This window comes from Tympanuchus pallidicinctus, unplaced genomic scaffold (assembly GCF_026119805.1).
Source record: "Tympanuchus pallidicinctus isolate F22 unplaced genomic scaffold, pur_lepc_1.0 scaffold6, whole genome shotgun sequence".
Classification (NCBI taxonomy): domain Eukaryota; kingdom Metazoa; phylum Chordata; class Aves; order Galliformes; family Phasianidae; genus Tympanuchus; species Tympanuchus pallidicinctus.
Genome location: NW_026294780.1, coordinates 29,427,545 through 29,439,103, shown reverse-complemented (window position 1 = coordinate 29,439,103; position 11,559 = coordinate 29,427,545). Strand labels below are relative to the sequence as shown.

At 50.9% G+C, this 11,559-nt stretch overlaps 1 protein-coding gene across 2 annotated transcripts; it reads right to left on the bottom strand.

Moving 5' to 3' along the window:
- Positions 1-9,175: 9,175 nt before the first annotated feature.
- Positions 9,176-10,971, bottom strand: POU4F1 (POU class 4 homeobox 1). 2 transcript variants are annotated; one of them, XM_052664421.1, is made up of 3 exons: positions 10,849-10,971; positions 9,937-10,222; positions 9,176-9,852 (listed from the first exon to the last, which is right to left on the bottom strand). In XM_052664421.1, exons 1-3 carry the CDS (start codon positions 10,969-10,971, stop codon positions 9,176-9,178), a joined length of 1,086 nt encoding a protein of 361 aa, XP_052520381.1. The 2 variants fall into 2 exon arrangements, with proteins under 2 accessions (XP_052520381.1, XP_052520380.1); XM_052664420.1 differs by having other exon boundaries at positions 9,176-10,222.
- Positions 10,972-11,559: the final 588 nt, after the last annotated feature.

Below are 11,559 nucleotides of genomic sequence, written 5' to 3'. Positions count from 1 at the left end.
GAGCATATCAGGGCATCTCTATTTTCCTGCACCTCAGAATTTTGGGCAGTTCTGTTTTGAGAGCTGCATCAAAGAGCTAGAAAAGCTCAGGCACACAGTGGCTCTGACACACCTCTCTCATAAAGGACTGCTATTGCCACTACTCCTGGAACTTTTGGGAGTATTTCTGGGAATCCCACAGGTTTAGCCACCGTGAAGCAAACCTCTGGAGAATAAATGATGTCCTGAAAGAGGCAGTACTTATCAGAAGTTTTCCCCTTGGAGGCAAGGGAGAAGCAGAGGGTCCCCGTCGTCTCAGCAGTTGAGTAGCGCCTTCAAACTGAACCCTCTGCCAGGGGAAAAGTGATACGTTCCCCCCTCCTCCCACAAACCTCGCCATCATCTGGCCTGAGCTGCACGGGGGTATAAAGGAGTGGATCAAACGAGAGTTACAGCTGCGTGTTCGAGGTGCTTTGAGTTTTACAGCTGCAAGAAATGAAAGGAGAAAGTATACGGCAAAACAGGGTGGGGTATTAAAAGCTCGCTTTTCTCTCCCCCTCCCCTCTCTCTCCTTTTCTCTCTCTCCCTCTTTGATTAATAGATCCATGTGGCTAACGGCCTGACATATGGTGTGCGAAGCAGCTTGAGATGGCACCTTAGGCGTGCCCTGCGGCCATTACCATATTAGAGGCCCCCGCGCTCTCAGCCGGCTCTCAGCGCGCCGCCGCCCGGCCCGGAGCTGTCCGTGGTACTGAAGCGGGGCTGGTCTGAGCTGTCCATGGGCCTGAAGCTGGGTTGCCCCTAGCTGTCCGTGGTGCTGAAGCGGGGCCGCCTTCTGCCTCGCCGCCCGAGCGCGCCGGCTCCCGCGTCCCTCTCCAAGAAACACACACTCGGAAGTCTTTTTCTGCTGGAGGTGTGGAACTAACGGCATCAAAATCATCTCTCGGCCATAAAACAGGGATTCCCCCCTCCCCCACCATCTAGAAAACAAACAAATAAATAAATACATTACTAAAGAAAACACAAAAATTGCCTTGCATAGTCACATTTGAAATACACTGCCAGACTGAAAAGCAGGGGGAAAAAAAATTAAAAAAAAAAAAAACAAAAAAAAAACAAAAAAACAACAACACAAAAAACAGAAAAGGTTCTGCAAATAGTTGGGAAATACTTCTGCAGTAGAGTGGCTTTAGTAGCAACTGGTAGAGGGTGAGGAAAGATGACCCCTACCTTGTTTGGAGACAGGAATGATGGCGCACAGTTCAGTGGATGAGAATGAGGCAAAAATAAGTTTTATTTAATTCTTTTCAAGGCTTTTGACAGAAGTATAAATCACTCCCTGCACCTTGCCTTTTAGTCTCCCGTAGATAACTGCCCTCTCTCTTTTGAACTTTGTTCTGGCTGTTTTGTTGGGAAATAAATGTTAACACCAGATTAAACGTTTCAGGTAGCTGCATCTTCTGATTTCAGGAAAATAGTGTTAATAAGGAGCTTTGATGTTGTTTTACTTTCAGACTGTATGCCTTAAGGCAGAAAAACGCATAAAGGTAGCTGGAAAAGTAAATTGCCAGAAGCGAAGAGCACCCTTGCTTTCAAAATCCTGTAAGTACTCTACTCTCCCACATCAAACCGATCCTATGCAGAGCAGCAGTCTCTGGGAAGAGATTCCCCCGCTTTTGCAAACACCTCTCTTTTCAATGAACACACAACAATGTGCACACCCGTGTGTACGTGTGCACTCTGGTGCATATCGTTGTTAGTGAGAAGTTGTTAACGGAAGTGAAGAATATAGGGAAAAATACGAGAGACTCAGTGCTCCGTTTTTTTCTTCCTTTTTTTTTTTTCTTTTTTTTTTTTTCTTTCCTTCCCCCTAATAAGAATACAGAATCCCGTGGGGAAGGGGAAGGGAAAGAGAATCCCGGGGATTTGCGGTGAGGAGTAAAGCCTACGCAGTGTAAGCAGGAAGATACAGACCTCCACTAAGCTGAGGTAGTCCGAACAAAAGTTGTGCCCAGTGCACATTTGGGGTCTTTCTAGTGCTCTGCCAGCAGCTCGCTGCTCTGCTTTCAGGAGCCCGGCACACCAGCACAGCAGCCTCCTCGCGCACAATCAATACATTTTGCATAACACAAGTCTTTCCCGCAAGCTCACTCTGCCTTGCACTCTCTCTCTTTCTCTACTTTTGTTTATCTCTCGTAGGTGGATGGGGTTTCTACAAGGGCATTTCTGTAAGAAATTAGCGGTACCGAGACACAGGCTAGAAAGAGAGCTGTGTACGGCGATAGTCGCTGCTTCCTCGGGCAGAGATCTCGCTGGAGCCCAGCACAGAGATCTCGAGCACGCAGTTCGCTTTCAGACAGATACAGCTTTCGCCTCCTCTCCCATCTCTCTTCAATTTCCCCCCTCTCCTCTCTCTTTCTGTTCCTCGTAGAGCAGCACTTTAATAAAGTCACATAAGTGTTTGAAATTAACATAAATCATTATTAGTTATTAGGATTTGCTCTAAATTACTCCTTGAATATAACACCAAACCCCATCTGCCACTCCTGTTCTAGCGGCAATAGATTGCAGATAAAATAAATGTCCTTACCCCATTAGAATGTTCCTGTCTCTGTAGCCAAAAGCCAAACAAAAGCAATAAATACCGAGCTTTTTTCTCTCCACTATTCAGCTGTGACTGTTTTCATCAGCTCTTCTTCTAGAAAAGCTCGATAGCTGCCTGAAAATATTGCATTTTATATCACCAAAGGGCGATTAATATTGCATTAACTGTATTTAACATTTTTTAAGCGCGAGTAATCTGAAATGAGTAAGTTTCTGTTACTAAATACAGGGGATGTCAGAGCTGGTGAAAACAGCTTAAAATATCTGTATAAACAGATTATTTGTTTCGTAGTTTGTATTTTTATAATGTTATGGTATAGTGTGCTCTGTTTGAAGTAGAAGAAGCCATGCTAATGGTCTGTTTAAAGTATTCTGACACTGTCTGGAGACATCCAAGTCTCTGCCTTCATTAAATGTTTATTGTCAACACTTCAGTGAAAAAAAGTCTCGTGTAAGTGAATTTCCACTGCTGGATGCTGTCAACACTTTGTTTTATTCTGATCCGCGTGTACAAAAGTTTGTATACATTATGCTGAAGTGAAGAGAGGCAGAGATTTAGTGCGCTATAATTAGTTACCAAACAAACTTTTGTTAGTAATTCGCTTTGCATAATGACCATAATCAAGGACTAAGCTGTGTATATCGGCGCCTTGTCTTCTCCCGGCGCAGCCTGTACAAAGACGCGCTCATGTTGACATGCTGTCCTCTCGTCAAGGAACGTGTATTTAAAATAAAAAAAGGAGGAAAAAAAAAAAAAAAAGCCCACAGCTTTTACATATTTTAGCTCTGCCTTCCACTTTTAAGTTGCTTCCTTTCATCCGGCCGAGGGATGCGCGCATGCCTCCATCCCTCCCCGGATCCAGTACTCAGCAGCACGAAGCCCGTACCCATTTCTGAAACCCGTTTTAGGGCGTTTTGTCTCCGCGCAGGTACAGATCTGTGCAAGCGGGAGTGTCGGGCAAATCTTCCGTTGGAGAGGAATTTTTGGGAACTGGCACGAATCGATGTGAAGTTACCATTTATCTGCAACGCAGCAGAGTCAATTCTACGGTTTAATTTTGATATAAAGCCTTTTCAATACTTTGGTTCTTAGAGAGGTTTTTAGAGCTTCTTATGACACCAGAGTTTTTAAAGCAATCCCCCCACTCCGCCCTTGTTTTTTAAAATAAGTGTTTCAGAACTTTCCCCCCAGAGTAAGAAATGCTCTGGAAGGGGAAACACCGCGCAGGGGCCGGGTGGAAGTTCTGCCTTCAGGCGAACGGGAGAAAAGCAGTGCTGGGGGCAGGGAGGGCGATGAGCAGCCCGCGGACGCGCAAATGGAGGTGAAGAGGCAAAGGCGCAAAATGCGCTCTGCTGCCCCGGGGTGCTGCCCCGCCTGTCCCTGGCCTGTGTTTCTCCTCCTGGCGATGGGCTCTCGGTGCTTTACGAGGAACCTCTTTCTGCGGCTGCTGTTTTCTCAGTTCCTTCAAACATATGGAGGTTGCATCCTATTTGAAATGAACTTTTGAGACACGGGTTCCATCCATCCATCCATCCATCCATCCATCCATCCATCCATCCATCCATCCATCCATCCATCCATCCATCCATCCATCCATATATCCATCCATCCATCCATCCATCCATCCATCCATCCATCCATATATCCATCCATCCATCCATCCATCCATCCATCCATCCATCCATCCATCCATCCATCCATCCACCCCCCCACTCGTTGTAGTATGATGCCAAGGGCTCTGTTCGCAGTTCTTTTACTTTGGCCCCATCTCTGCTGACCGAATATGCTCCCACCTCCATTCCAACTTTCCTCCCAAACTGAGCCTCGTCCGTTTGGAGGGTTTGGAGGAGGGGGTTATAAAGAAGGAAAAAAAAATGTTTTCCAAAAGCAGATAGGGGAGGGGGAAGAAGGGGAAGGGAGGGGGGTCGTGCAGCACGCCTCCCATCAAGCTGTCTTGACAACAATTACTAAAGTTTTTAATTAGCCTCTTGTTATAATTCATTTTATTAATTTTCCAAATCTCAGTGCATGAATTATTCAGGGCGGCTCCGTAATGGTGTTTGCGACAGCGCGGCCGCAGTTGGTGCGGGCAGTGCGGGGCCGGCAGTGCGGGGCCGGGCCGGACCTGGGTGTTCCATCAGCTCTGAAATAACGTCATCGCCGCTAATAATCGGGCTGTCTCGCAGGTGGGAGCGGGTTCCCATGCGGGTTGGAATTCTGCCGCCGATCTGTTAGAATCAATTAGGCTGCTCTCCTCTTTGGAGTCAGCAGGTAAATACAATAAGGCTTTAAAAAACAGCGCTGCCGAATACTGAGGCATAAATAACTGGAGGGACTGAGAATCGTTTGGGAAACACCAGCGCAGCGCGGGGCAGCGGCGGTGCACCGAGCTCTGTGCCATCAGGTCTGTCCGAGTTACAGCAATTAGCCCTGAACAGACCTATCCCTGGCTCGGAGAAAGGGGCACGCGTCGGGCCGTGCTGCTGGGGCTCCGCTCCTTTCTGAGGAGCGCCGGACTTGTTGAAGCGGGGCCGAATTAGCCTCAGTATCGCAGGAGAGCAAAAATCAATACGACCGTGGCAGTGGGTGTCTTTTACTCACTTATGACGGCCTAATCAAAGTTGAAAGCATAGGAGAGCAAAGTGCGGAGGAGGCATTCCGGGAGCCGGGCCGGCTCTTAAGGCACCGCGGCGGGGCGAGGGGCGGCGGGAGCATCCGCGGCGTGAGGGGGATTCGAACCTGCGGCTCTGGGAGCGCTGCGCTTCGCGGGGCGGCGGCTGCACCTGCGGGGGGTTGAGCAGCAGAACCCGTGCAGCACTGGGCCTTAATTTTGTTTTGTTTCCCGGGAGCCAAAGTTTTAGCCTCCACAAGCCCCGTCCCTACGAACATGCCTATGCGCATTTTTCTTTTTGGAATTTTATTTCCTGAGATATTTGCAGAGAGGCGTTTATTTAAAAGGCCTCAGCAGTATTTCGTAGGTTTTTCTTTTTCTTTTTCTTTTTCTTTTTCTTTTTCTTTTTCTTTTTCTTTTTCTTTTTCTTTTTCTTTTTCTTTTTCTTTTTCTTTTTCTTTTTCTTTTTTTTTCTTCTTCTTTTTTTTTTTTTTCTTTTTTTTTTTTTTAGTTATTTAATGAAACATTCAGATTGATCCGACAAAAGCAGAGCGTTCTGGTTTTGCACAGCTTCCTACTGTGAGAAATAGGAAACTCTGCAAAGCTTTTATTTATTTTCACGATCTGTTTTATTCACATATTATTTCTCCTTTGTACCGGATAAGGACTGTAGCGATTACAAAAAAAAAAAATAATAATAAAACAAACAAACAAACAAAAAAAAAAAACCAAAAAACCAAAAAACCAACTCCTTCACTTCTCGATACATACATTGCTCAGCACCGTATTTACAAATGTGGCATCGCTCTTAACAGTGTAATTCTCTGGGGCAGATGGAAAAAATAAAACAAAAGGAAAAAAAAAAAAAAAAAAGCAAGGTTTGTAATTAATTTTATTTGTTCATTCCTGACTCTCCAAAAAAATGATACCCGATAATACTTTTCTATAAAATAATATTTTTACAAATGCGTTTATTAAAAATCCCGATGACATTTCAAGTTAACAACAACAGAAAGAGGTCGATTCCGGTGGACGAGATCTATGCTTTTTAAAAATACCCTCAGTGCTCAATATTACAACATCAACAGTTGTCCAAAATCACAGCTCTTTTTTTTTTTTTTTTTTTTTAATATTTTTCTTTATCATCCCGTTCTGAACATCACGTGTCTCCATTCACAGATTTACCGGCGAAATGAAAAAAAAAAAAAAAAAAAAGAAAAGAAAGAAAGAAAGAAAGAAAGAAAAAAAGATTTGGCTAAAACGTGCCTCTCCGCGGGACAACCCCTCCATCCCGGCCGTTGCGCGGCGTTGCCGTCGGGTCCGCTCGGGCGCAGCGCAGCGCAGCGCTGTGGGCGCGGGGCGGTAGGTGGCATCGTCCTGCACCCTCCCGGCGGGCGGGCGGCCCCGTAGGCGCGTACAGCGCGAGATCAGCTCGGGATTCTCGCCTTTATGAACCCCAAACAAAAATAAAGCATTTCGTTACATCGTTCAGTGCAATTAGGCCCGTCGGAACAACGCGTCGCCTGAAACCACCCACGCTTCCCCTCTCTATACATTTTTTTTTCTTTTTTTTTTTCTTTTTTCTTTTTTTTCTTTTTTCTTTTTTTTTTCTTTTTTTTTTTCTTTTCTTTTTTTTTTTTTTTTTTTTTTTTTTGCAGGTGCATAATCCTTTCCAGCGAACCGAAAAGAAATAGTTCAGAAGTCCCTCTTAAATTTTTCTTCTTCTTCTTTTTTTTTTTTTTAACCTTTGATTTATATTCTGCAGTTATAGAATAAACTCCAAGAAACACACGCAGCTAATTAATATATAGTTCATTTTATTCGGAGCACCGATTTTCACATAAGAGCTATCTCAAAGTAAGGATTTCTGGATTTAGCAGAAAAATACATCTCTCACTATTTTCTTTTTGGTAGAATTACTCCCATCGGCCCGCGGCCGTACCTTCAATTTAGCAGCCGTGTCTCAGAAATACTATTATTATGATTATTTTTTCAATGCACCCAATAATAACTATTCTGTTTCCACGTTTGTTCTATGTGTAAGTATGCTGGGACGCATCTCCCCGTTGTATTTTGGCATACGGAAATACTTTTGATAGAAATGAAAGAAACAGAGTAAGGACACAACCAAGGAGAAAGCTCAGCAGACGCACACGGACAGCGTATTCGTGAGACATCTCAGGATCCACACGTGGTTGCAGTTTGTAACCTTTTTGTTTGTTCGTTTGTTTTCTGTGCATTAAAGAAAATATTTACAATCGTCTTTCTTCTCTCTCTCTCTCTCTCCCTTTTTTTTTTTCTATTTTTTTTTTTTTTTAATTTTTTTCCCCCCTCTTTTAAATCTAAATACAAGAACGTGACAAGAATGTTGGTGTCCCCGGTGAAAACAGGCAGTCAGACTGTGAGATCACACCATCCACAAAGGTTCTACCAGACGCTATTCTAGTTAGTGCTCAGTTTCAGAATGCATAGAATGTTTGCGCTGCAAACAATGATACACCAAATCATAATAATTATATTAATATTAATCATCATCATAATAAAATAAATAGTTAAATAAATAAATAACGCCGAAGCTCTGCCATGGCTCTCTCTGTGCCTTGTTTCCTCTTTTCCTCGTTCGGGGCATGCACGATTTCAGGCTATTGTTTGTTTAGTTTTAAATGGGGAGGGACGGGGTGTGTGTGTGTGTGTGGGGGGGGGGGGGGGGGGGGAAGGAAGATGGGGGGGCTTGTTTTCAGGGATTCCTGCCTGCTCAGATGCGAGCAGCCGGCCCCTGCCCCGGCTCCTGCGCTCAGTCCTACCTAAAGAGGTCTGACCGTTTCGTTCTATTTTACTTTTTCAATCGCGTAACGCTGCACCCTGACTATTGGTGTCAGCATCGGGATTGCAGAATACTACCGCCTGCAATCCGGGAGGCTGTCACAGTGCAAACCGACCCCCCTCCCCTCTCCCCTCCCCGGCATACACTCACCCGAAACCCATCCCCTACTCAACGGTTGTTACTCCCACTAAACGACTTTTCAACCCAAATTGTGTTGTTCCTTTTGCCCGCAGCCCCTAGGAAACGAACGCCACTCTGCCTCCCTCGTTTCCCCCGTCCCACCCATCCGATGCTATTGCCCCCAAACCCCTACAGCACTCCAGGGCCGTCCCTGTCCCAACGCAGTGGGACCAAATGAGAGCAGAGGGAGGGGGCCGACAGAACCACGGTGGCACGGAGCTGCGCTCATCCCGCGAGTGGACCCCCTGTCCGCTCCCCTCCCATCCCCCCCGCCCCCCTTCCCCCCCCTCCACAGCCCTATCCCACAGGGACCGGGGCCGGGGGGGCGGTACAGGGAGAGGGGAACCGCACAGAGGGGGGAACAGCACAAAGGGGCGCGGCGGCTCTCAGCTCTCAGCACAGACAGAGCCGTGGGCAAAGCCTCGCGAAAAAGCGCATTCAAGGAAAAAAAATAAATCAATTAATAAATAAATTAATAATAAAAATAAATCCAAACCCACTAAATCCATCCCCGACCCAACCGGCCCTCCCCTCCCCACCAAAGCACCGCCGTACTCATCTCTCAAGCAAAGGGAAAAGGGAAAGAAACCAAAGTAATGAAAAGAGGCCCAAACCAAAGCAAACGTAGCATCGTCACCGACAGTTCCGCCCTCGGATCGTGGCTCTGTTTTGTTTTCCTGCTGAAAGCTGGGACTCTGTGCCGGGTTCGTGGTTGCTGCGGTACCGTCGGTGCGTGGCGGTGCTGTTCCTTCTGCCGGGGCGGGGGGGGGAGGGAGGGGGAGTAGGGAAGGGGGCAGAGGGGAAGGGGCTGCGGCCCCACGGCAGTCTCAGCCACCCCCCCTCCGTCCTCTGGGGCCGTCCCGGCGCCTCTCGGTGCGAATCATCGACGGCGCTGCCCCGCTCTCCCCCCTCTGCTCCCCGCAGTCACTCCGGCACCGTCCCTCGGTCCCCCCGCGCCCTCCCCCGACCCCTCCCCCTAATAGGTGGCGGAAAATTTCATCCGTTTCTGCTTCTGTCTCTGGTTGCAAAACCAAACCCGCACCACGTTCTTTTTGAGGTCCAATTTCTCGGCAATGGCAGCGATCTTCTCGGAGGAGGGCCGGGGTTGGACGGCGAAGTACGCCTCCAGGGAGCGCTTCTCCGGGGCGGCGATGGAAGTCCGCTTGCGCTTCTTCTCGCCCCCATTGAAGAGCTCGGGCTTGTTCATTTTTTCCCGCTGGGCCCCCTCGGCCTCCTCCAGCCAGGCCTGCAGGATGGGCTTGAGGGCGATCATGTTGTTGTGCGACAGCGTCAGCGACTCGAAGCGGCAGATGGTGCTCTGGCTGAGCGAGCCCACGCCCGGGATCTTCAGGTTGGCCAGCGCCGAGCCCACGTCGGCCTGAGTCACCCCCAGCTTGATGCGGCGCTGCTTGAAGCGCTCGGCGAAGGCCTCCAGCTCCCGCGGGTCCGTGTCCGAGTCGCAGATGGAGGCCAGCCCCGCCGCTCCCACCACGGCCGCCGCCGAGGCCACCTGCCCTGCCGCGCCGTGGTGCGCGGCCACCAGCCCCGGGTGCGGCAGCCCCGACGGCATGTTCATGGCGGCCGGGTGCGAGAGGTGGCCCAGGCCGTGCATGTGCGGGTGCGGGTGCGCCGAGCTGGAGATGAGGCCGCCGCCTCCGCCGCCCCCTCCGCCGCCGCCCCCTCCGCCGCCTCCCCCGCCGCCTCCGCCGCCCGCCCCGTCGTGGCCGCCGCCGCCGCCTCCTCCGCCGGCGCCGCCGGGCATGAGCGCCAGGGAGGGCGAGGTGATGTGCTCCAGGAGGTCGCCGGGCTCCAGCGCCTGGTGGTGATGGTGGTGGTGGTGGTGGTGGTGCGCCAGGGGCACGGTGGAGGTGGAGGTGCAGGGGACGCTGTTCATGGTGTGATACGTGGCGTCCGGCTTGAAGGGGTGGCTCTTGCCCTGCGACACGGCGATGTCGACGGCGGCCAAAGCCTCGGCCCGAGCCAGCAGAGTCTCATCGAGGCTGGCGAAGAGGTTACTCTGCAGCTGCGGGGACACAGAACAGAGCGGGGGCGGCAGGGGGCCGGGGAGAGGCGGCGGGGAAAGGGATAAGGGGCGACAGAGAGGGGACAGAGGGCGGAATGATGGGAGGCATGTGGCGAGGGGGAGAGCCGAAGACGGAGCAGAGAGGGGAGCAGGGTGGACAGGGTGTGAGGGGAAGAAATAAATGTGAGAAATAAAAGGGGAAAAGGAAGGAGAGAAAAGAGAAGAAACGGATCTGTAACTCTCAGCCAGGAACGGTGCCACGCACGCACCGCGCACTCCCTCGCAGAGGCCGGGTGACAGAAAGGAACGCGGAGAGCGGCTGAAGTCGGAGCGCCGCGCGAACGCCGCTTTCAAAAAAGATCACAGCGCTCCGATGATTGCAGGGGAAGACATGAAAAAAACATTAAGCGCCGCTTGTCAGAATGTGCCTCGCAGCGGTTTTTTTATTAATGCACATACACAGACATGCAGCAACCAGGAGAGAGAGGGGAACGGGGGGGGGGGAGGAGGGAGAGAGAAAGAGAGAAGGAAGGAAAGAAAGAAAGACGGAAGGAGAGAAAGAAGAGAGCAGAGAAAGAAGAGAGGAGAGAAGGGGGCAAGGGGAGCCGGAGCCGCCCGTCCCTTACCGGCGGCGTTGGCAGACACGCTCTCCGGATCGCTTCCGAGCTGGAGTGCAGCGAGGGGTACTTGTGCTCAGGTAGGGTGGGATGCATGGCAAAATGCGGCTGCTTGCTGTTCATCGACATCATCTTGAAGGCTTGGCATGTAAATCCACAAACACTCCTCAAGTAGGGCGAAAAGTGCTCTCCGGCGCTCTGCCCTCTCCCTCCCGCCGCAGGCAGCCGCCCGGGGCCGGGCCGGGCTGCGCTGGGCTGGGCGGGCGGTGAGGCTCCCTCCGGCCCCCGCCGCTCACTCCGCTGCCTGCCGCTGCCCGGCGCCGGGCGCGCTGCGCTGCGCTCTGCGCGCACCTGAGCCCCGCATCCCGTGGCTACAGCCGGGCGGGCTCTCGCGAGAGCGCGGCGGCTGCGGCTTTGACAGGCATCAGCTGTCTCCCCCCCTTCCTCCTCCTCCTCCTCCTCCTCCTTCTCCTCCTCCTCCTCCTCTCCCGCCTCCCCTCTCCGCACCTCCCGCAGCGCGCACGGATCGCCGGGGCAGGCGCGGGGCGGCTTTCAGAGCGGCCGCACCTGTGGCTGTCCCGGCCCCGGCCCCGCGCTGCCCCGCCGATGTCCCCCCGTCCGTGGCCGAGGTCCGTGCGGAGACCCCCTCCGCTGTCGGCCTCGCTCCGTTACCTCCCCATTATTAGCGGCTTCCTCCAGAATAACCCCGGTGACGGACAC

Coding starts and splice junctions, on each gene's coding strand:
- POU4F1 (XM_052664420.1), bottom strand. CDS start 10,971: ATGATGTCGATGAACAGCAAGCAGCCGCATTTTGCCATGCATCCCACC. Junction 10,223..10,848: donor CGTGTCTGCCAACGCCGCCG/GTAAGGGACGGG, acceptor GTGTCCCCGCAG/CTGCAGAGTAACCTCTTCGC.